The 23,759-nt window shown below is 50.2% G+C and overlaps 1 protein-coding gene across 1 annotated transcript in view; it reads left to right on the top strand.

Moving 5' to 3' along the window:
* Positions 1 to 23,228, top strand: part of LOC136580899 (transmembrane 9 superfamily member 2-like) — a 44,986-nt gene extending 21,758 nt beyond the window's left edge. The window contains exons 10-17 of the mRNA XM_066581811.1: positions 2,443 to 2,575; positions 3,236 to 3,355; positions 4,088 to 4,145; positions 5,656 to 5,815; positions 7,243 to 7,394; positions 9,611 to 9,722; positions 12,072 to 12,243; positions 22,374 to 23,228. Coding sequence (XP_066437908.1) covers positions 2,443 to 2,575; positions 3,236 to 3,355; positions 4,088 to 4,145; positions 5,656 to 5,815; positions 7,243 to 7,394; positions 9,611 to 9,722; positions 12,072 to 12,243; positions 22,374 to 22,441 — 975 coding nt within the window. The 3' untranslated portion in view covers positions 22,442 to 23,228. The remainder of the gene's footprint in view (positions 1 to 2,442; positions 2,576 to 3,235; positions 3,356 to 4,087; positions 4,146 to 5,655; positions 5,816 to 7,242; positions 7,395 to 9,610; positions 9,723 to 12,071; positions 12,244 to 22,373) is intronic.
* Positions 23,229 to 23,759: the final 531 nt, after the last annotated feature.

Raw genomic sequence — 23,759 nt, 5'->3', positions numbered from 1 at the left:
GCCGAGTGATTCCAGCCTGAGGTAGGAAAGAGCCAGTGGCTGGATGTTCTTAAGGCCAGAAATGTCCAAGAAGGTTGGGAAATACTACGAAATGAGATTCTCAAAGCACAATCATTAACAATCCCTAAAAGAAGGAAGAATGGGAAGCATTTAAAGAGACCAGGATGGATGAACACAGAACTTGCACACATGTTAAAAAAGAAGAAAAATATGTTTATTAAATGGAAAAAGGGGGAAATATCTAAAGAAGAATATAATGCGGTCTGCAGAAACTGTGGGGCAAGTGTCAGAAAAGCTAAAGCTAATGATGAATTGAGGCTTGCAACAGAGGCCGAAAGCAATGATAAACGATTTTGGAGGCATGTCAAAAGTCAAAGAAAAGTCAATTATGTTTATAGGATGGAAGTGGTGAATTGGTTAAAATGATGTTGAGAAAGCCGAACTTTTAAATTCTTATTTTGTATCTGTTTGCTCTCAGAAAGTAGATGGAACATCAACTGATCTTCCCTGTGCTACTGGGGGAATAAAAGAATGCAGGCTATCTGTAAGCAGAGAGATGGTGAGGGAACACTTGGCTAACTTAAATGAATTCAAGTCTCAAGGTTCATATGAATTAAATCATAGGATACTAAAGGAAGCAGTATAGGTAACTGCTGAACCACTCACCATAATCTGTCTTGGAGAACAGGAGAATTCCCAGAAGATTGGAAAAGGGCAAATGTTGTCCCTATCTTCAAAACAAGGGGAGAGAGTGGACCAAGGAAACTACAGGCCTGTGAGCCTGACTTCTATACCGGGAAAGATCTTTGAACAAATAAACCAAATGCATGCAGGTACTTAGATAAGAATTAAGCAGTTAACCAGAGCCAGCAGGGGTTTGTAACAAGCAAGTCATGCCAGATGAATCTAATTTCCTTCTATGACAGAATCGCCAAATGGGTTGATCAAGTGAAGATATACTATATCTACTGCATTTGACCAAGTATCTCATACCATCCTTATTGAAAAAAGTTACCAAATATGGAATTGACAAAGAAATTGTTAGGTGGCTTTACAACTGGCTGAGTGATCGTACTCAGAGTGGTCATAAATGGCTGCTCATCCAAGTGGAAGAATGTATCAAGTGGGGTACCACAAGGCTCTGTCCTGGGCCCAGTGTTGTTCAACAGTTAGTTTTTTTTTTTGATTATCGTAGATGAGGGAATTGATGGTAAACTGATCAAATTTGCCGATGACACAAAGCTAGGAGGGATAGCTAACACTAGGGAAGAGAAAGTATTCAAAAAGATCTAGAAAAGCTTGAACAGTGGGCAGCGACTAACAGAATGGTATTTAACAAGGAGAAATGCAAAGTCCTACATCTGGGCAAGAAACCTTTTAGAAAAACATACAGAATGGGAAGAATTGGGCTAAGCAGCAGCACATGTGAAGAAGACTTGGGTATACTAGTAGATCATAGACTGAACATGAGCCAACAATGTGATGCAGCAGCAAAGAAGGCAAACACAATTCTGGGATGTATTAAGAGAATCAGAGTCTAGATTACATGAGGTCATTATCCCCCTCTACTCTTCCTTAGTCAGACCTCATCTGGAATACTGTGTCCAGTTCTGGGCACCCCACTTTAAAAAAGACATTGACAAACAGGAGCAAGTTCAGAGAAGAGTTACCAAGATGGTGAACGGTCTGCAAATCATGTCCCATGAGGAATGGTTAAAGGATCTGGGAATGTTTAGCTTGCAAAAAAGAAGGCTGAGAGGAGACTTAATAGCTGTCTACAAATATCTGAAGGGCTGTCACAGTGCAGAGGGATCAGCCCTATTCTCATCTGCACAAGGGAAGACTAGAAGCAATGGGGTGAAACTGAAAGGGAGGAGACACAGATTAGATATTAGACAGTGAGGTGATCAATGAATGAACAGGTTGCCATGGGAGGTGGTGAGTTCTCCTTTAATGGAAGTGTTCAAACAAATGCTGGACAAATATCTGTATGGTATTATTTAGTGATCCTGCACTGAGCAGGGGGTTGGACCTGATGACCCCGGAGGTCCCTTCCAACTCTACCATTCTATGACTTATATACAGGATGGTGTAGAAGTAGTTGTCATGTTTAATGTAATACAAGTTCAAAACATCCTAGTTCCAAAGGATTGTTTTCTGCTCTGTTATGGGAGCAGGAAAACTGCGCCCTCTGGCTGAACGGAACTGTTATGACACAATTGAACAGCACGGAGTTCATTTGGTTTCTAGACAGCATTTTACAGGGCAGCACTATACTTCACCTTGTTCTTTAACAGAATTCAGTGACTCTGAGCAGAACCTTCAACGCTGATGTGAAGGAGCCCTTAGTATATGGTCCATAGACCTACATTGACATGCCAAAAGTTATGGGATAGCAGTGTGTGCATCCGGTTATTGATGCATATCCTTTAATTCCTACAGGAAGATGCCCAGGAGGAATTTGGCTGGAAGTTGGTCCATGGGGATATATTCAGACCTCCAAAGAAGGGAATGCTGCTGTCTGTCTTTCTGGGCCAAGGAACACAGATCTTCATTATGACCTTCATTACATTATGTAAGTATCACTCCTGTGGTCCCAATATATCTGCTCATTGGGTGTCCTAACACTATTACACACTCCTAAAGGGGTCTCCAGGGCTGAAATCCTCAGGATGGATCATCCATTTCAGATTGGTGGGGTCTGCTGCTCAAGATTTCCACCAGTCTGCTGCGGCACATGGGCTTTTGCTCAGTTTTCCCCTTTAACATAGGTGAAAATAGAGTTGGTTGATGCAGGACTACTAACAAAGTCATATTATGTACTTTAAGGCCTCATGTCCACGGGCAAATTAAGATTTTAAATCCGCAGCGTTTTTTCCGCACGTGGATCCGCGCCCCATAGGGATGCATTAGACACCCGCAGGTAGTTAAATACCTGCGGATGTCATTTTTCCCTGCAGGCGCGGATCCGCGTGCGTGAAAAAAATCCGGACCATGCTCCATTCAGGCGCGGGTCTCCCACAGGCTTCTATGGAAGCCGTCAGGATCCGGTGAGTTTATTCTTATTTTCAGCCCTCATGTCCGCGGGGCAGGAGGGACCCGCTACGGATTCTCCATGGAGAATCCGTAGCGGGCCTGATTTTCCCCGTGAACATGAGGCCTTAGTATGACTATTTGTGTTTATCTTTTTCTCTTATTGATTTTACACCTTTTTTTGTTTTTTTTCCCCCTCAAGTCCTCGCCTGTCTTGGATTTCTGTCGCCTGCTAACAGAGGAGCATTGATGACCTGTGCTGTTGTGTTGTGGGTCTTGTTGGGGACCCCCGCTGGTTATGTGTCTGCCCGGATGTATAAAAGTAAGTAGCCTTCTACATAGCCATACCTTTCACCACTCTTTGAGGTATAGAGTGAAGGTCTCAGTTGCGACCTGTTATACGTCTGGCTTCTTATATACAGTTGTTTTTGCATCCCTGTAAGAGTTTATATTAGAGTGTTCAGTTTTGGCCTCAGATCTCTCCTACTTGGGCCTCCGTGATAACAGGTAAAGGCTATACTACCCAGCTTCGCCATGATAGGTTTGTTTGGACTGAGCTTATGTCTGTCCACTTTAGCAGAGATGGATAGCAAGAAACGCGTCCTGCATAGAGATGAGCGAACGTACTCGGTAAGGGCGATTTCGCAATCGAGCACCGCGATTTTCGAGTACTTCACTACTCGGGTGAAAAGTACTCGGGTGCGCTGTGGGGCGGGGGGTTGCAGAGGGGAGTGGGGGGGGAGAGAGAGAGAGAGGGCTCCCCTGTCCCCCCCCCCCCCTCCCCCACTCCCCTCTGCAACCCCCCAGCGCCCCCGAGTACTTTTCACCCGAGTAGTGAAGTACTCGAAAATCGCGGTGCTCGATTGCGAAATCGCCCTTACCGAGTACGTTCGCTCATCTCTAGTCCTGGAACAAACTGAAGGTTAAATACAGCTTATCTCCCCAATATACTTACTAGTAAACGATTTGCTTGAAGGGAGCCTGTTCTTTTTAGGCCATTCCATGTATGTAATATTGAATTGATATTCAGCTCCTTTTTTTTTTTTTTCCCCAGCATTTGGTGGTGAGAGATGGAAATCTAATGTGCTACTGACAGCGCTTCTGTGTCCGGGGTGAGTAGTTTCTATGTTTTTTCATAGTTGCAGAATGAAACAATAAGTGAATACAAAACGTAAAAGCAGCTGAACCCCCTTGGGTACATTCAGACGTAGCAAAACCGATGCAGATTTTCAGCTGTGGAAAAACCGTACTAAAATCTGTGCCAAAAATGACACCACTGGCATGGATTTTGGTGGAGATCTGCAGCAAGGTATGCTATGTGTGAATGTAGCTTTTTAAGGGCTTGTCTGGGTGTGGTATACAATAGCTGCTGCCATCTGGAAACTTGTCATGGGACTGGAGAATTTATATGCAGCCCAGAGAGGGAAGGGACAGGATCCGGGGGTGGTGGGGGGTAGAGCCTACTGGTACAATAACAGGAGAATGCATATGCAGCCCAGAGGGGTAAGGGGGGGAAGCCTAATGTTATACTGTTTAGAACAGATAAGCATTGGGCTATGTCCCAGCCCCATTCCCGGACTGAACATTAAGGCCTCATGTCCACGGGCTTAAAATCTGCAGTGTTTCTCCCACACGCGGATCTGCGCCCCATAGGGATGCATTGGACACCCACAGGTAGTTAAATACCTGCGGATGTCATTTTTTCCCTTCAGGCACGGATCCGCGTGCGGGAAAAAAAAATGAACATGCTCCATTTTCGTGCGGGTCTCCCACAGGGACGGCTCCTGCAGGCTTCTATTGAAGCCTATGGAAGCCATCCGGATCCGCGGGAGACCCGTACCAGAATTAAACTCACCTGCTCCGGACAATGCGGTTCTTCCCTTCTTTACGGCCAGATCTTCTTTCTTCGACCCGGCGCATGCACGCTGCCTGTGTGCCGAGCACATCCGCCGGGCCGGAGAAAGAAGATCCGTCCGCGAAGGAAGGAAGATCCGCATCGTCCGGAGCCGGTGAGTTTATTCTGATTTTTAGGCCTCATGTCCGCGGGGCAGGAGGGACCCGCTACGGATTCTACATGAAGAATCCGCGGCGGGCCTGATTATCCCCGTGGACATGAGGCCTAATTCTTTCATCTTGGGATGGGTTGCCACTGGTGCAACATTAGCCGGCCATTTTCTGCCATTCCTGGCAACCCATTTAAAAGGAATTGTCTCATTAGACTATCCCTTTCAAAATGTAGGCGCTCGTCATCCTCTGGCAAGCACTTGATTGTGCTAGGTGAGGCTGCTGCCAATGAGTCTTTTCCTGAGCAACGTGTGGAGGATATAGACCTACATTTGGATGAGCTGTCTTTGTACCGTATGAACAGCCATTCATGTCTATCGAAACAGGAGCCGCTTGTACAGAGTAGTTCTCTTATCTGGCTCATAGGGTGGGGGGGGGAACCCCGGGGGAACCCCTTCTTTGACATTCATGTGCCCTGATATGGCTTATGTATATGGGCTGTCTTCAGGAACAACCCTGTTCACTGCTCTTTCCTGTAGTGCTAACCGGAGCTATGTTTTCATGACTGCTGTAAGGGGGTGCGCGCTCACAAGTTAGTTTTCTCTTTATTGTTTACAGGATTATTTTTGCTGATTTCTTTATCATGAATGTCATTTTATGGGCGAAAGGCTCTTCAGCTGCAATTCCATTTGGGACGCTGGTGGCGGTCCTAGCTATGTGGTTTGGCATCTCTGTCCCACTAACATTCCTTGGAGCATATTTTGGATTTAAAGAGCGGGTAAGTTTTACAGTTCATCATTACTACATGACATACATTGCCGTATAACCCTACTGTAGGTCTACATGGCGGATCCTCACTTCACACGGCATTTGATTGAAGTTACACAATTGCTTGGTGGTGGATTCAGCAGAGATTCAGAATAAAAGCACGTGGGCAACCGGGCGTCCCTGTCCTGGGTTCATGGTTCTGGCAGCATGTACCGGATGACAGAATCCCCTTAAAGGGGTTGTCCCGCGCCGAAACGGTTTTTTTTTTTTTTTTTCCAATAGCCCCCCCGTTCGGCGCGAGACAAACCCGATGCAGGGGTTTAAAAAAAAAAAAAAAAACGGATAGTACTTACCCGAATCCCCGCGCTCCGGTGACTTCTTACTTACCTTGCGAAGATGGCCGCCGGGATCTTCACCCTCGGTGGACCGCAGGTCTTCTGTGCGGTCCGTTGCCGATTCCAGCCTCCTGATTGGCTGGAATCGGCACACGTGACGGGGCGGAGCTACGAGGAGCAGCTCTCCAGCACGAGCGGCCCCATTCAGAAGGGAGAAGACCGGACTGCGCAAGCGCGTCTAATCGGGCGATTAGACGCTGAAAATTAGACGGCACCATGGAGACGAGGACGCTAGCAATGGAACAGGTAAGTGAATAACTTCTGTATGGCTCATAATTAATGCACAATGTACATTACAAAGTGCATTAATATGGCCATACAGAAGTGTATACCCCAACTTTGTTTCGCGGGACAACCCCTTTAAACCCGTCAGGACCAAGCGTGGTAAATACACAGCTCTTGGTCCTGGACTTCAATCCTGGCCGATAGCAGAAGTACAGTGCGTGATTAAAGTTCCTGCTCCTGCAAGTAAAAAACACTTCTCCATTCTTCTCCCCCCAGTCCTCAGCTGTCACTAATAGCCGAGGACTGGTAGAAGAATGCAGAAGTGTTTAACTACTTCTGCCTTCTCCTTTTACAGGCTACATAGCGCTATGTAGTGAATGTAGAAAGCAGAAGTGTTAGTTCTGCTATTCGTCTCGGCGATCATAAACTGCCGGGAACCCCGTGGCATAGCAGAGCTGTAGGGTGCTAGCAGACCCTGATCAGCTCTGTTAGTGACTATTGGCACTATAGGGGAATGTTTTCCCTGTACCTTGGGCTCCCATTGTTTATTAGACTTTTATGGTATATCCTGCGGAAATGAGATGGAATTATCCCTTTGAACAAGGTTACTTCTGTAGGAATCTGATTCGGACACTAGAGGTCATTGTTCTTTTGGTGATTGCAGGCTCCTTTTCCTCCCACTTACAATCATACATTTGCTGTTTGTTTACCTTTTATGAAGAATATTTAAGTAGAACTATAAAAATGTGTCAGACAATAAGGTGCAAATAACAGTTTATAGTTTAAAGTCCTGATTTTCATACTTCCTTTTCCTTAGGCAATCGAACATCCCGTTCGCACAAATCAGATTCCTCGTCAGATTCCCACACAGTCTTTTTTTACTAAACCGTTCCCAGGTATTATTATGGGAGGCATTTTACCGTTCGGATGTATTTTTATTCAGCTGTTTTTCATACTCAACAGCATTTGGTAAGTGTCCGCCGTCTTTACTGACGTGTTGAATGGAAAGCAGAAATGTATTTGCTGTCTTTTGTATAGAAGTGATCTCTTCATTGTTTGACATCTAAGATTTGGTGGTAGTACTTTTTCCCATAGGCGCAGAAGCACTTATAGCTGTCAGTCTGCTTTAGACTGAAAAGGGTTATCCAGGGAGAAAACAGAAATTCACACCCGCTCAGAGGGGTGGCAAAACACTTTAGCCAATTCTCTACAGATGCCCCGCTGCGCTCGTACCACCAGTGCCCCCATTGATCTTTAGAGACATGTAACTACTGGCTCACTTCGGCTGGTGATAGGCTGCAGCAGTCATGTGAGCGATAATCGTTTGCGTGTAAATCTGCCCATCTTTCACTTTTCTGCCGAACGATGATCTTATGTTCGGCATAAAATCCATCATTCGGCAGAAGAGCTGATAGCAGGGACTTCACGCTGTGTTCTCTGCGGGGAGCGCTGATAACATTGTCTCAGATGTCAGCCCCACAGCAGAACAAAGGGAATGTATTCCAAGAACAGATCTCCTGCTGTTCTCTGAATACAACTCCCGGCGGCTCACACGCATTAATAAGCTACTAATTGGCATTAGTACCAATTAGTAGCTTATGCAAAGTGATCGCTCAAAAGCCATCTTTTGAGTGATCATCTTTGTGTGTAAAAGGGCCTTTATTCATATTCCCGCGATCCAGTGAGAATGTTCCATGTAAAAGGACCCTTTAGAAGTGAAGACCAGTTGGGGAACAGTTACGAGAAGAGCAGATCTGGCGAGGACCTGTAGGCGGAGTGTGAGCTTGTTTTATGTTTTGCTGCAACGTTGAGCTGGTTTGAATTTTTTTTTTTTCTCTCCCTGGATAGCACCTTTAACTTTTTTAAAGGGCCACTCCTGGGAAACTTTGTTTCTACGGGTGAAGTTGGCATACTGGAGGATATAACCTACTCGCCAATCCCCTTATTGAGGAGAGCCACATGACCCACGCTGTGACTAGCTGAATCCTCCAACAGACCGGAAGTCGCTGTCTTTTTGTTCCTATGAGACTGACTCTGTTGCTCTCATAGATAGGACTATAAAAAGCTACTTCCAGTCCTTACAGCGGATGCCAGAGGGTTCAGCTGGTCCGAGTGGAGGTCATGTGGCATGACGGCGGATCGTACTGGAGCAGCGCTTTAACCAAATAAGAGATGGGTGAGTATTAAGAGATGAGCGAACGTACTCGTTTAGGGCGATTTTGCAATCGAGCATCACTTTTTTTCGAGTAGCTGACTACTTGGGCGAAAAGATTCGGTGGGTGTCGGGGGTGAGCGGGGGGTTGCAGAGGGGAGTGGGGGGGGGGGGAGCGAGCTCCCCCCTGTTCCCCGGCGCCCCCTGAATCTTTTCATCCGAGTAGTCAGTTACTCGAAAAAAGCGATGCTCGATTGCAAAATCGCCCTAAACGAGTACATTCACTCATCTCTAGTAAGTATGTTACATTCTCCTAACATGTCCTCTATGCCAACTGCATCCTGGGGAAACCATAATAAATCCTGCGAAGTCGCCCTTTAATTAATCCCTTTCACCACTTAATCATTTTCCACATTTGAATAAATGGTAATAATGCCTATGCTCCTAATATATCTAATGTTGGTCGCTGTCTAACGACACAACGGACTGTAGCTGTAAGGCGAGGACCTCGTATTCCTCATCTAATTATTATTTTTTATTCCATGCGTCGCATGACTACATAGAAATAGGGCGTATCCATGCCGCCCAGCATGCCACCACCGCAATCATCCAGCCACTCGTGCAGATCTAATCTGTAATATAGCATTTGTAATACAGCCTAGCTGTGAAAATACTAGGATCGCTCGTCATCCGGCCACGCATTCCCTCGTTCACATAGTTGGGCACAGCAGGGCGCCCGCACGTACCAGCCATCACATCAAGCTCTCATGCCAGCCTGCTTGGATTCTACTGGATTAGTGTTTAGCGCTGACTGCTTAAGTCTCTAGTTTTCCGTTTTCATCCATCTGAAGCCTGGCGGCATCCTATAGGGCAGCGCTCGGTGCTTAGAGGGAAAGGTTCATGTTTGTGCTGTTTACTGTATTTCACATTACAATGTGCATTCTCTAGCTCTGTTCCGCCTGCTTCCCGATGTCATTGGTTGTTCTGTGTCGGACGTTCTGTGCATCTCACCGTGTGTATTTTTGTTTTGTAGGTCTCATCAAATGTACTATATGTTCGGTTTCCTGTTTCTGGTATTCATAATACTCCTGATAACTTGTTCAGAGGCCACTATCTTGCTTTGTTACTTCCATCTATGTGCAGAGGTACTTATACACTTAGAGCGCATTAATCTGTGTTTTTGTTATGGTTAAAGGGGTTGTCTGGTTTGATTATAGGCTTGAATGTATTAACCCTTTGCAATCCAATTTTGGATTCAGGGTTTCCTCAGGGGGCTTTCTCTTTCTGCCATTATACAATGGCGCCATCTGCTGGCTAGAGCCAGTACTGCGGTTTGGGACATGTTGGAGAGGCCTCTGACAACAGAGCAGCGAGTAATATACAGTAAGAATACCCTGCCGGACGTCTTCCGACATTGGAGCTGTACAGCCGTTAATCAGGATGTCTGAAGACGGCAGGCAGTGGATTGGAAAGGGTTAAAATAACAAAAATAAGGGTACTTACCTGTTCGGTGCCCCAGCACTGCAGCCCCACGGCTGTTCCGGTTAGTGTTGTGGAACTGCTACTACCTGACCGCTGCAGCCAATTGGAGGCTACAGCAGTCAGGTGCCACTCTCCTGACATCATGGCTCCCAGCATCTAATTGGCTGCAGCAGTCTGATGGTAGCCATACCGCCACAAAGACTGGGAGGACTGCTGGCTACAGTGCAGGATTGCCGGGGGGAGGACTGGTAATTTTTTTTTTTTAACAGATTTGCACTTAGAATTAAAATGTCCAGCAAACAAATTGTTAAAAGTGCCTTTCAGGACCAGATCACGTCTTTACCTTCCTCTTCATGTTATGTTCCCAGGTGCGACACCAGACCATAAGTTTGCACAAAACCGCATGAATGGATGATTTTTGTGCGCATAAGTCCTGAGCCTAATTAGCACTAATCGTCAATTCACAGTGCTGCTGTTCGGGAGTTCAGGGGCGAGAGAGGTTACGGCAGCCCTGAAGTCCCTAACAGCAAGTTTTTGCTCCGTTTAGTACTGGCTACCGGCAGGTCTAAAGGGGACTCCTGGAGGGAATCCCCCATAGCAGGGGAAGAGAGGGTGGGGCTAGAAGTGTTCCCCTTCCCCCTTTCTTTCCTTGCTATGGGGGAATCCCTTGGAGAGTCCCCTCTAGTCCCTCCCACTCTCTCATTGCTATGGAGGATTCTCTCTGTCTCTCTCCTTCTTTAGCGGGGACAGAAAGGTTACACTGACTGTCATTATAAGCCTTTTTAGCCCTTAAACTAGCCATTAACGTCTGTGCTGCTACTGAGTGGTCCAAGGGCTAAAAGGCATAATGACAGTCTGTGTAATTACCTGCTGCAAGGTAAACCCTCCTCTCCCCACTAAAGGGAATCCCTCGTTCTCTCTTTGCCAACTGGCTCGCATGGTCTCCCATAGAAGTCTATGGAAACTCCTGCGCCCGGCGCACCAAAAATAGGTCAGGTCCTTTCTTTTTGCGCAGCAGGGATTTAGATCTGCTGAATTTCAGCCGCTGAGGACCTTTTTTTGGCGGAGCACTTTTTGGGCACAGCTAAAATACCTCCGTCTACAGGTTTCTATAGAAAACCATTGGTTCTAATAGACGCGGTGTTTTTTTTTTGTGCACCTACATTGCGTCAAAAAGGCCCTCGTGTGACAGAGCCCTAAATGTGTCTTGCTGCAGGAAGTACATATAGAATGTGAAGTGCTGAGCGAGATTCAGCCAAAATCCAGCAGATCCCTGTCTAAACGCTCTGCAGGAGCGCTAACAACCTAGCGGGGATGTCAGCAGGCGTTCAGGCGACTGACATCCCATCTAAGTGGGACATTAGATAATGTATGTCCACTGATAAGGAGCACTGAAAGGGAATGCGCTTCAACAGTAGGGGGCGCTAAAAGAAGAAAGTATATTCAAACAGTAAGTTTTTAGAGTGCCAAATAAAAAAAAAGCAAAAATAAATAGTTTTGTACTCTGACATGCGAATGATAAATTGCTTAGTGGGGTAACTTCTTAAATTCTGCCAGTGTGCTTTATAGTATATGGGAGGTGGAGCTCCTATTTACACTATTACAGACGGCATTATTTTTACAGTTTGGACATGTTCAAATGGCGCATTTGACGGGACGTAAACATTGGTGTCAGTACGCCCCCCTGTGAGGTCGTTTGCGTCCTCCTAGTTTAGTGATACATAATATGCATTCAGTTCTTTCTCCGTCCGCCGCCTCCCAAACAGATCGCCCCGTAGCCGGAGGGTCACGTGACCGCCGTTTGTATCTGCTGATGTTTTTCTGCAATATACAGTTACCATTAGATCAGTACTGTTGTCTTCTCGTTAATGGCCTGACCTTTCTGCTTGCCTTGTAATATTGAACAGCACATCCGTACTTCAGTGTTGACCAGAATAAGCTTATTTTTAACAAATGTGTGAAAGCGCAGACTTGTCTCTGACTCTTCTGTTTTTTTTTCCATTTCCGTACAGGATTACCATTGGTGGTGGCGGTCCTTCTTAACGAGCGGTTTCACCGCTGTTTACCTCTTTATCTATGCGGTTCATTATTTCTTCTCTAAGCTTCAAATCACAGGAACTGCCAGCACCATCTTGTACTTCGGGTACACGATGATCATGGTTTTAATTTTTTTCCTGTTTACAGGTAAGTAGCAATTATACAGAAAATTCCCAGAACTGTTTGTCTTGTTTCAGTGTTCCGGTTCATGAAGTAAGGGGATGTGCAAGGGACAGTGAAAAAAAAAAAAGTTGTCTCTGAGGTTAACCTCTTCATCACCTCTGTGCTCCATATCTCCTGGGATTCATGTTAGTAGACAGAAGCACCGTTGACTGGGACATACGTGGGGTGGAAGTCTGATCCCCGGCAGTGATGATACACAGGTTCTAGCTGTTCTGTGGGTAGATTTGGACCCAGCTTTAGTCCAGCACATACAGTTGTAGCTCATATAAGGAGACAAAGGCACAGATGACCCGGAGAGAAGTCAAATGGAAAACTTTTTTTCTTTTTTCTTTTTGGGATCTTTTCTGTACTGAAATAAAATGTGTCCCATAAGCAGCACTTAAGGAGGAGGGTGCAAATTTCTTATATACACCCTCCTCTGATTTTGCCTTCCTGCATCAGTCTTGCAGATTGCCGGTGGAGGGGGGGAGTAGTAGTGCTGTCATAGACGTCTAATTTAGGAAGTACTCTTATGTACAGATGTACGCATGTTATAATATTGGGTACACGCAGGAGTTCTTCTGAGATTGGATGTTTGCAGCGTGCTCTCCTACTGATCACTGCGGCTTCCTACAAAGCCACTGGTTGGCGCCACGAGGCAGAATGAGAATAAGTTGCATGTGAGCATGAAGCAGACTTTCCTTATAACGTTGGAGCTCCTATTAGACTGATGGGCACCACCGCTGTGACCATGCAGCTGCTGACCACCTCCAATGAATGAGGGGAGAGGTGGCCATGGCTGTGCACAGCTCTTGCCATTTACTTCTATGGCTGTGTTGGAGACAGTCAAATTAGAGGAATACATGTTTGACTAGGATGATGATTCATGAGCTGTAATCCTCAGACTCCAGGAGCAGATGTTCTATCTTCTCTTTACATACTTAGCTTTGAGTACATGATAAGTCTTCATTTGTTTTTGCCATGGATCTTTTAAGGGACTAAATTTCTTAATTTAAAAACAGTGCCACCCTTCCACAGCTTTCCTGGGTGACAGATGTCTCCTTAACCCCTTTCCACGGCTCTCGTGGCGGCCAGGCATTCCTCCACCCCTTTCCGCGGCTCTCGTGGCGGCCAGCCATTCCTCCACCCCTTTCCGCGGCTCTCGTGGCGGCCAGCCATTCCTGCACCCCTTTCCGCGGCTCTCGTGGCGGCCAGCCATTCCTGCACCCCTTTCCGCGGCTCTCGTGGCGGCCAGGCATTCCTCCACCCCTTTCCGCGGCTCTCGTGGCGGCCAGCCATTCCTCCACCCCTTTCCGCGGCTCTCGTGGGCGGCCAGCCATTCCTCCACCCCTTTCCGCGGCTCTCGTGGGCGGCCAGCCATTCCTCCACCCCTTTCCGCGGCTCTCGTGGGCGGCCAGCCATTCCTCCACCCCTTTCCGCGGCTCTCGTGGGCGGCCAGCCATTCCTCCACCCCTTTCCGCGGCTCTCGTGGGCGGCCAGCCATTCCTCCACCCCTTTCCGCGGCTCTCGTGGGCGGCCAGCCATTCCTCCACCCTTTTCCGCGGCTCTCGTGGGCGGCCAGCCATTCCTCCACCCCTTTCCGCGGCTCTCGTGGGCGGCCAGCCATTCCTCCACCCCTTTCCGCGGCTCTCGTGGGCGGCCAGCCATTCCTCCACCCCTTTCCGCGGCTCTCGTGGGCGGCCAGCCATTCCTCCACCCCTTTCCGCGGCTCTCGTGGGCGGCCAGCCATTCCTCCACCCCTTTCCGCGGCTCTCGTGGGCGGCCAGCCATTCCTCCACCCCTTTCCGCGGCTCTCGTGGGCGGCCAGCCATTCCTCCACCCCTTTCCGCGGCTCTCGTGGGCGGCCAGCCATTCCTCCACCCCTTTCCGCGGCTCTCGTGGGCGGCCAGCCATTCCTCCACCCCTTTCCGCGGCTCTCGTGGGCGGCCAGCCATTCCTCCACCCCTTTCCGCGGCTCTCGTGGGCGGCCAGCCATTCCTCCACCCCTTTCCGCGGCTCTCGTGGGCGGCCAGCCATTCCTCCACCCCTTTCCGCGGCTCTCGTGGGCGGCCAGCCATTCCTCCACCCCTTTCCGCGGCTCTCGTGGGCGGCCAGCCATTCCTCCACCCCTTTCCGCGGCTCTCGTGGGCGGCCAGCCATTCCTCCACCCCTTTCCGCGGCTCTCGTGGGCGGCCAGCCATTCCTCCACCCCTTTCCGCGGCTCTCGTGGGCGGCCAGCCATTCCTCCACCCCTTTCCGCGGCTCTCGTGGGCGGCCAGCCATTCCTCCACCCCTTTCCGCGGCTCTCGTGGGCGGCCAGCCATTCCTCCACCCCTTTCCGCGGCTCTCGTGGGCGGCCAGCCATTCCTCCACCCCTTTCCGCGGCTCTCGTGGGCGGCCAGCCATTCCCCCACCCCTTTCCGCGGCTCTCGTGGGCCGCCAGCCATTCCCCCACCCCTTTCCGCGGCTCTCGTGGGCCGCCAGCCATTCCCCCACCCCTTTCCGCGGCTCTCGTGGGCCGCCAGCCATTCCCCCACCCCTTTCCGCGGCTCTCGTGGGCCGCCAGCCATTCCCCCACCCCTTTCCGCGGCTCTCGTGGGCCGCCAGCCATTCCCCCACCCCTTTCCGCGGCTCTCGTGGGCCGCCAGCCATTCCTCCACCCCTTTCCGCGGCTCTCGTGGGCCGCCAGCCATTCCCCCACCCCTTTCCGCGGCTCTCGTGGGCCGCCAGCCATTCCCCCACCCCTTTCCGCGGCTCTCGTGGGCCGCCAGCCATTCCCCCACCCCTTTCCGCGGCTCTCGTGGGCCGCCAGCCATTCCCCCACCCCTTTCCGCGGCTCTCGTGGGCCGCCAGCCATTCCCCCACCCCTTTCCGCGGCTCTCGTGGGCCGCCAGCCATTCCCCCACCCCTTTCCGCGGCTCTCGTGGGCCGCCAGCCATTCCTCCACCCCTTTCCGCGGCTCTCGTGGGCCGCCAGCCATTCCCCCACCCCTTTCCGCGGCTCTCGTGGGCCGCCAGCCATTCCCCCACCCCTTTCCGCGGCTCTCGTGGGCCGCCAGCCATTCCCCCACCCCTTTCCGCGGCTCTCGTGGGCCGCCAGCCATTCCCCCACCCCTTTCCGCGGCTCTCGTGGGCCGCCAGCCATTCCTCCACCCCTTTCCGCGGCTCTCGTGGGCCGCCAGCCATTCCCCCACCCCTTTCCGCGGCTCTCGTGGGCCGCCAGCCATTCCCCCACCCCTTTCCGCGGCTCTCGTGGGCCGCCAGCCATTCCCCCACCCCTTTCCGCGGCTCTCGTGGGCCGCCAGCCATTCCCCCACCCCTTTCCGCGGCTCTCGTGGGCCGCCAGCCATTCCCCCACCCCTTTCCGCGGCTCTCGTGGGCCGCCAGCCATTCCCCCACCCCTTTCCGCGGCTCTCGTGGGCCGCCAGCCATTCCCCCACCCCTTTCCGCGGCTCTCGTGGGCCGCCAGCCATTCCCCCACCCCTTTCCGCGGCTCTCGTGGGCGGCCAGCCATTCCTCCACCCCTTTCCGCGGCTCTCGTGGGCGGCCAGCCATTCCTCCACCCCTTTCCGCGGCTCTCGTGGGCGGCCAGCCATTCCTCCACCCCTTTCCGCGGCTCTCGTGGGCGGCCAGCCATTCCTCCACCCCTTTCCGCGGCTCTCGTGGGCGGCCAGCCATTCCCCCACCCCTTTCCGCGGCTCTCGTGGGCCGCCAGCCATTCCTCCACCCCTTTCCGCGGCTCTCGTGGGCCGCCAGCCATTCCTCCACCCCTTTCCGCGGCTCTCGTGGGCCGCCAGCCATTCCCCCACCCCTTTCCGCGGCTCTCGTGGGCCGCCAGCCATTCCCCCACCCCTTTCCGCGGCTCTCGTGGGCCGCCAGCCATTCCCCCACCCCTTTCCGCGGCTCTCGTGGGCCGCCAGCCATTCCCCCACCCCTTTCCGCGGCTCTCGTGGGCCGCCAGCCATTCCCCCACCCCTTTCCGCGGCTCTCGTGGGCCGCCAGCCATTCCCCCACCCCTTTCCGCGGCTCTCGTGGGCCGCCAGCCATTCCCCCACCCCTTTCCGCGGCTCTCGTGGGCCGCCAGCCATTCCCCCACCCCTTTCCGCGGCTCTCGTGGGCCGCCAGCCATTCCCCCACCCCTTTCCGCGGCTCTCGTGGGCCGCCAGCCATTCCCCCACCCCTTTCCGCGGCTCTCGTGGGCCGCCAGCCATTCCCCCACCCCTTTCCGCGGCTCTCGTGGGCCGCCAGCCATTCCCCCACCCCTTTCCGCGGCTCTCGTGGGCCGCCAGCCATTCCCCCACCCCTTTCCGCGGCTCTCGTGGGCCGCCAGCCATTCCCCCACCCCTTTTCGCGGCTCTCGTGGGCCGCCAGCCATTCCCCCACCCCTTTCCGCGGCTCTCGTGGGCCGCCAGCCATTCCCCCACCCCTTTCCGCGGCTCTCGTGGGCCGCCAGCCATTCCCCCACCCCTTTCCGCGGCTCTCGTGGGCCGCCAGCCATTCCCCCACCCCTTTCCGCGGCTCTCGTGGGCCGCCAGCCATTCCCCCACCCCTTTCCGCGGCTCTCTGTGATGCCAGGTTTTCCACCCTTTTCCACAACTCCCATTGACTTCTGAGGAGTTATGGAAACCGCATTGCCGCGCCGTTTTGTCTGTTTCTGTAAGTCCCCGCTACCGCATAGTTCTGGGTGGGCTTCAGAGCTAGAAATACAGGTGGGTCCCAAGGGTTTTACATGCACCCACCAGGCTTTCATGGCATATCTTATGGATACACCATGGCCACCTCAGATGGGAATACCCTTTAATATTACAACCATTACATCTAGATAAAGACACTGTTTGTTTTTGCTCCTTTTCTATTTAACTTTTTTGTGTGTTATGACATAAAATTGACAACAATGGGAAGATCTCCCTTCTTTTCTCCCCAATCTCCCCCCCCCCCAATCATCCTCCACTCTGTTTATACAGCGGGGTGTTTACCTAAAAGCGAGTGTGCCGGGTAAATTGCTTTAGTTGCTGTGACTACTGGTTCTTATTTTGAAGCACAGTAAATATTTGCATACGCAGCCAACTTAGTCTTTGTAGACGGCTGTAAAAACCGCCGCCTGTCTTCTGGAGTACAAGAAATCCTACTTCATGGGGAAAAAATGTAAATTAATTAATTCCAATCTGCTACAAAAATGCAGCGAGGCAGTTGTCTGCAAGTGTGTGTTTTCGCTTGCCTAATGTATGTTTAGACAGATCCAACCTTAAGCGCCACTAATTTACGGCTCGTTCTGCCAGAGCTTCAAATCGAGTGGGAAACGTTTACGGAATTTCCTTTCTTATTACCGCAGATGCGTGGAGATTACTGCATTTGCAAGTTTTTACTGAAATGCTGCACTTGTAGGGATTTTTCTCGCGCTTTTAAACCGCACTTTGCAGAGTTTTTTTTCTTTTCTTATATTTGAGATATTGTGACAAGAACGAAAAACTGCGCTTGGAACTGGAAACTGAAACAAAACAGCTTCGCGAACTTAGTAGAAGGTTGTTGAGAGAAACTTTTTGATGTGGCAACACTATGTCAAATATTACAAAAGAATGGCTTTTCTTAGAATTTTACTTTGCCGTTCCTCTGTTGTCCCTCCTGGAAATGTATGAATAAATTGACAACTGGCTGTTACCATTCAGTAAGGCTTGTCTCTACACGCTCTGGCACTCTTGTCCACACTGCAACATACCCTGGGATAAAGGATTCAGATCGGAATAAGGATAACGTTGGCATGAAATTTGCGTGTTCTCCATGTACTTCTGGAGGTATTCTCCAGGTTCTCAGCTTTCCTCCCACACTCCAAAAGCATACTTGTAGGGCCACGGTTTGAACATTTTTTTTTTTTTTTTTTTACACCCAATCACTAACCTTGTACTGTAGTTGGTTGCAGAAGTTTTGTGTTCAGAAATTCTGTAACTATATGTGTAATTGGCTTCAAGGACTTTGGGGTATACTTTGATGCAAAAGTGTTCCCCTAACCCCCTTTGTGGAAAACGGATTCCTTGAAGGGAGGCTCTGGTACCCTGTTGTACTGCTTCTAGCTTGGATACAAGATGCGATACGGGTGGGCATGGAGGCTCAAGTACCCTGTTGTACCGCCTCTAGCTTGGATACAAGATGCGATACGGGTGGACATGGGGGCTCTAGTACCCTGTTGTACCTCCTCTAGTTTGGATACAAGATGTGGTACGGGTGGGCATGGAGGCTCAAGTACCCTGTTGTACCTCCTCTAGTTTGGATACAAGATGTGATATAGGCAGGCATGGAGGCTTTAGTACCCTGTTGTACCGCCTGTAGCTTGGATACAAGATGTGATACGGGCGGGCATGGAGGCTCAAGTACCCTGTTGTACCGCCTCTAGCTTGGATACAAGATGTGATACGGGTGGGCATGGAGGCTCTAGTACCCTGTTGTACCGCCTCTTGCTTGGATACAAGATGTGATACAGTTGGGCACGGAGGCTCTAGTACCCTGTTGGACCCCCTTTAGCTTGGATACAAGATGTGATACGGGCGGGCATGGAGGCTCTAGTACCCTGTTGTACCGCCTCTAGCTTGGATACAAGATGTGATACGGGTGGGCATGGAGGCTCTAGTACCCTGTTGTACCGCCTCTTGCTTGGATACAAGATGTGATACAGTTGGGCACGGAGGCTCTAGTACCCTGTTGGACCCCCTTTAGCTTGGATACAAGATGTGATACAGGCGGGCATGGAGGCTCAAGTACCCTGTTGTACCGCCTCTAGCTTGGATACAAGATGTGATACGGGTGGGCATGGAGGCTCTAGTACCCTGTTGTACCGCCTCTTGCTTGGATACAAGATGTGATACAGTTGGGCACGGAGGCTCTAGTACCCTGTTGGACCCCCTTTAGCTTGGATACAAGATGTGATACAGGCGGGCATGGAGGCTCTAGTACCCTGTTGTACCGCCTTTAGCTTGGATACAAGATGTGATACAGTTGGGGATGGAGGCTCTAGTACCCTGTTGGACCCCCTTTAGCTTGGATACAAGATGTGATACAGTTGGGGATGGAGGCATACAGGCTCCATATGGTATCCTGCAGTATATCACTTCTGATCTGCCCTAACTATACCTGTAGAGCGTGCAAAGTCATAAGCTGTCGAAGTTGGCATCCCAGATGGTCCCCTATATGTTCTGTTGGCGATAAATCTGGCCACCGGACAGCCACGGCAGTGTGACAATGTTGTGGGGACATTCCTGTGACCCCTTGTGTGTGCGGTTGAGCATTATCCTGCTGGAAGCCTCTTGGAAGCCGCCATGAGAGGAACACATGTGGCTGCAGGATGTCCTGAACAGATCGCTGAGCTGTCATTGTCCTTCATGCCACTACTAGGGGTGACAGACTGTCGTACGTGATTACCCCCTCGACGATCACACCAGCAGGGGGCAGTGTGCCGATCCACAGCAAAGGCAGGATTGAGCTGCCCACCCCGAGGTCTCCAGACACAGACAGCCCTTGCCCATGTATAAACTAATCTGGAACCATAACAACAATCAATTAGACAGCGCTTCTATGTCTGGACCATAATTCTACTTCAAGCTACCACAAATGGATAGAAATGAACTTAAACTGTGCCAGGTGGGGGCTCTGGGTGGATGCCACCTGCACCACGTAGTCCAAGATCACTTTGAGAATGGTCTGCGGCTATGCTCTAATCTTCACATCCTAGTAGTCCCAGGAGAGACGCCGGAAATGTGTACCCCACTCATCTTTACGGGTATAGGGTGTAAGAAATTCCAATGGAAAAGAGAAATAAAAGTCCTCCGCTCCTTGTGTGAAGAGAACGCGTTGCATGTCACAATAAAATTTGGATACTTGGATCGGGTGAGTCCCATCTCTTCACACAAGGAGCACGGAGGACTTTTATTTCTCTTTTCCATAAACTGGTAACATGGTATGTTAGGCCGAAAAAAGACACATCTCCATCTAGTTCAGCCTATTGCTCCCTAGTGTTGATCCAGAAGAAGGCAAAAACACCAACTTAAGACGCACCTCATTTAGGGGGAAAAAACAATTCCTTCCCGACTCAAAGTCTGGAAATCTGAATTATCCCAGGATCAATAACCCTTCTAAAGGAAATCGTTACTACATGTAATATTGTAACGCTTAAGTAAGACATCCAGGCCCTTCTTCAAATCTTATCGAATTTGCCATCACCACATCCTCAGGCAGAGAGTTCCATGGTATTACTGCTCTTATAGTAAAGAATTCCCTTCTATATCGGTGTAGAAACCTTTCCTTCTTGAAGAGGACGTGCCCTTGTTACAGTCATAAATAGATGATTGGAGAGATCTCCATATTGTCCTCATATATTTATTGGGTCGCCCCTCAGCCATCTCTCCCCTAAACAAAATAACCTCAGTTTTGATATCTCAGGAGCCCGGTCACCTTGTATGTGTGCCCTCATACATCCACTGGCCCCAACACCTCCTAACAGTCTGGTCAGACGCTCCTCTCTACTCGTGGTCTGTAGGGGGCGTCCTGAGCCCGGTCACCTTGTATGCCCCATCCACTGGTCTCAACACCTCCTAACAGTCTGGTCAGACGCTCTTCTCTACTGGTCCTCTGTCAAGGGGGTCCTGAGCCCAGTCACCTTGTGTGACCTCACACATCCACTGGTCCCAACAGCTCCTAACAGTCTGATCAGACACTCCTCTCTACTGGTGGTTTGTAGGGGGCGTCCTGAGCCCGGTCCTCTTGTGTGCCCCATCCACTGGTCTCAACACCTCCTAACAGTCTGGTCAGACGCTCTTCTCTACTGGTCCTCTGTCAAGGGGGTCCTGAGCCCAGTCACCTTGTGTGACCTCACACATCCACTGGTCCCAACAGCTCCTAACAGTCTGATCAGACACTCCTCTCTACTGGTGGTTTGTAGGGGGCGTCCTGAGCCCGGTCCTCTTGTGTGCCCCATCCACTGGTCTCAACACCTCCTAACAGTCTGGTCAGACGCTCTTCTCTACTGGTCCTCTGTCAAGGGGGTCCTGAGCCCAGTCACCTTGTGTGACCTCACACATCCACTGGTCCCAACAGCTCCTAACAGTCTGGTCAGACGCTCCTCTCTACTCGTGGTCTGTAGGGGGCGTCCTGAGCCTGGTCACCTTGTGTGCCCCATCCACTGGTCTCAACACCTCCTAACAGTCTGGTCAGACGCTCTTCTCTACTGGTCCTCTGTCAAGGGGGTCCTGAGCCCAGTCACCTTGTGTGACCTCACACATCCACTGGTCCCAACACCTCCTAACAGTCTGGTCAGACGCTCCTCTCTACTGATGGTCTGTAGGGGACGTCCTGAGCCCGGTCACCTTGTCTGCCCTCACTCATCCACTGGTCCCAACATCTCCTAACAGTCTGGTCAGAACAGCCCGGTGGGGGACAATTCATGGATACGACCATCCAGCTTCTCCCATCCCAATAATGCGCCCCTCTCAGACTCTGGTAATGGGGTGAAATCTCTTCTCTGCGTCGTAGAGGCGTCTAGTGGTCGACAAGCTCTACAGAAGCAAAGAAAGAGGTCACTGCACACAAGGGGCCTCCGAGAGCCTCTTGTAGGCCAAGAGTTGAACCACTTCCAGGGCCTCGGGTGACAAGACTATTCATCTAATCACCACAACTTTCACCATTTACAGATCTGCCTCAGCAAAACGACAACTTCTTCTAGGGGCGCGATTTTATCTTTTTTGACCGTCTATATCATAATGGGGTATGTGTGGCGTGCAGGGGTTAAGCAATGTGACTACTTATGAAAATGTCTTACTGCTGCCATGGATTTACCATAAAGATAAGTAGCACTTAAGCTATCCTTGGTTAACCATCTTATCGTTTTCTGGCCATGGCCCCTACGCGGACAGGTTTTCACGGTGAGACAACAATCGAGCCCTGTGTAGTCTGTTTTTGGACTCCTGTGTCTCTTCTCGCTAATGTACGGACGGACTGTAGGAAGTGACTGCACACCGGGGTTGTAGACCCTGTAGACTTGACACCAGTCATTCACCAAGTTACATGTTGTGACTGTTACTATAAGGGGCAGTTATTGGGAATAACCAATGTATGTTCTTCTCCCCCCTTCAGGCACCATCGGCTTCTTCGCATGCTACTGGTTTGTCAGGAAGATCTACAGCGTCGTCAAGGTGGATTAACCAAGATTCGCCATGAATTCGGCGCGGAAGAGGTCACAACTTATAACTCCAAGAATAAAACAGATGCTACCTTTTTAAAGACTCGGACTAGCAGCATATTGTGGGGCGGCACAATTTAGAGACTTGCTTAGCGAGCACTTTGGGACGTTGTTTACTACATTCTGTCACATGTTCATTCTTAGCGGTTTCTTTTAATCCTTATTCGTTGCAAACACAAGTGTGAGCGCAGAGCGATCCCGACGGGTTCATTCAGCCATGACCGGCCGTGTTTCTTCTTTTCGTCCATGACCAGTCATAAAGGTCGTGGCTGACCATGATGTTGTTTGATATCCCACAATGCTTTTCAGGCAGTGTCTAATTCTTTGCTATGGTGCCTTCCAGACATTATTCTTATACGTCAGATTTATTTGTACAAAGGTTTATTACGTTCTCCATATGTATTGTGAGTTCTCGGAAAAGTTAAATTTTTTTTTTTTTTAATATTTAATAAGATCTGTTCACTTTTTTTTTTAACCCATTCTAGCAAGTCTGCACTATGGCTGCTTTGTGTGTCAATGTTTGTCTTTTTATTGTATCGATTAGAAAGTATCTCACCTGTATATAATAAAAGTGATGCTTTCAAGAAATCCTGGTGAAAAGCAAGGTACGGGGGAGGGGGGGAGGGCCACGTTTTCTAGGAATATGAACCAAAACACGTGGCATGTATTTTCCAGCCTTCTGCCTGTGTCTTGTGCAATAAAATTACTAAGACCATTAACTTTTCTAAAACTATCTTATGAAAGTACAACCTGGCTTTTGTCTGTGATTTGAGATGGCCGGTTTGGATGCATCTTAATTGGTGGTGGTGGTCATCCTACCACTTCTTGGGGACCTCGTGTGCAGCTGGTTGCCCAACACTGAAGCAAATGATGTATGATAGTAGCCAATAAATGGCAGATTTACATGAATGGGTGTACTTGGGTAGGAGAGAACTTTCTATTAATTAAACATAGTCACATGCCTTTAGAAATAAAGGTCTCTAAGGCCTCATGTCCACGGGGAAAATCAGGCCCGCTATGGATTCTCCATGGAGAATCCGTAGCGGGTCCCTCCTGCCCCGTGGACATGAAGGCTGAAAATAAGAATTACTCACCTCTCCGCACGCTCCGGATCTTCCCTTCTTCACGGCTTGATCTTCTCTCCGTCGCGGCCGGATCTTCTTTCTTCGGGCCGGCGGATGTGCGCTACACGCCTGCTGCGTGCCGCGCGCATGCGCAGAGCACATCCACCGGCCTGCAGAAAGAAGATCCGGCCGCAACGGAGAGAAGATCCGGAGCAG

This window comes from Eleutherodactylus coqui, chromosome 10 (genome assembly GCF_035609145.1).
Source record: "Eleutherodactylus coqui strain aEleCoq1 chromosome 10, aEleCoq1.hap1, whole genome shotgun sequence".
Classification (NCBI taxonomy): domain Eukaryota; kingdom Metazoa; phylum Chordata; class Amphibia; order Anura; family Eleutherodactylidae; genus Eleutherodactylus; species Eleutherodactylus coqui.
This window is presented reverse-complemented; position numbering and strand designations above follow the sequence as displayed.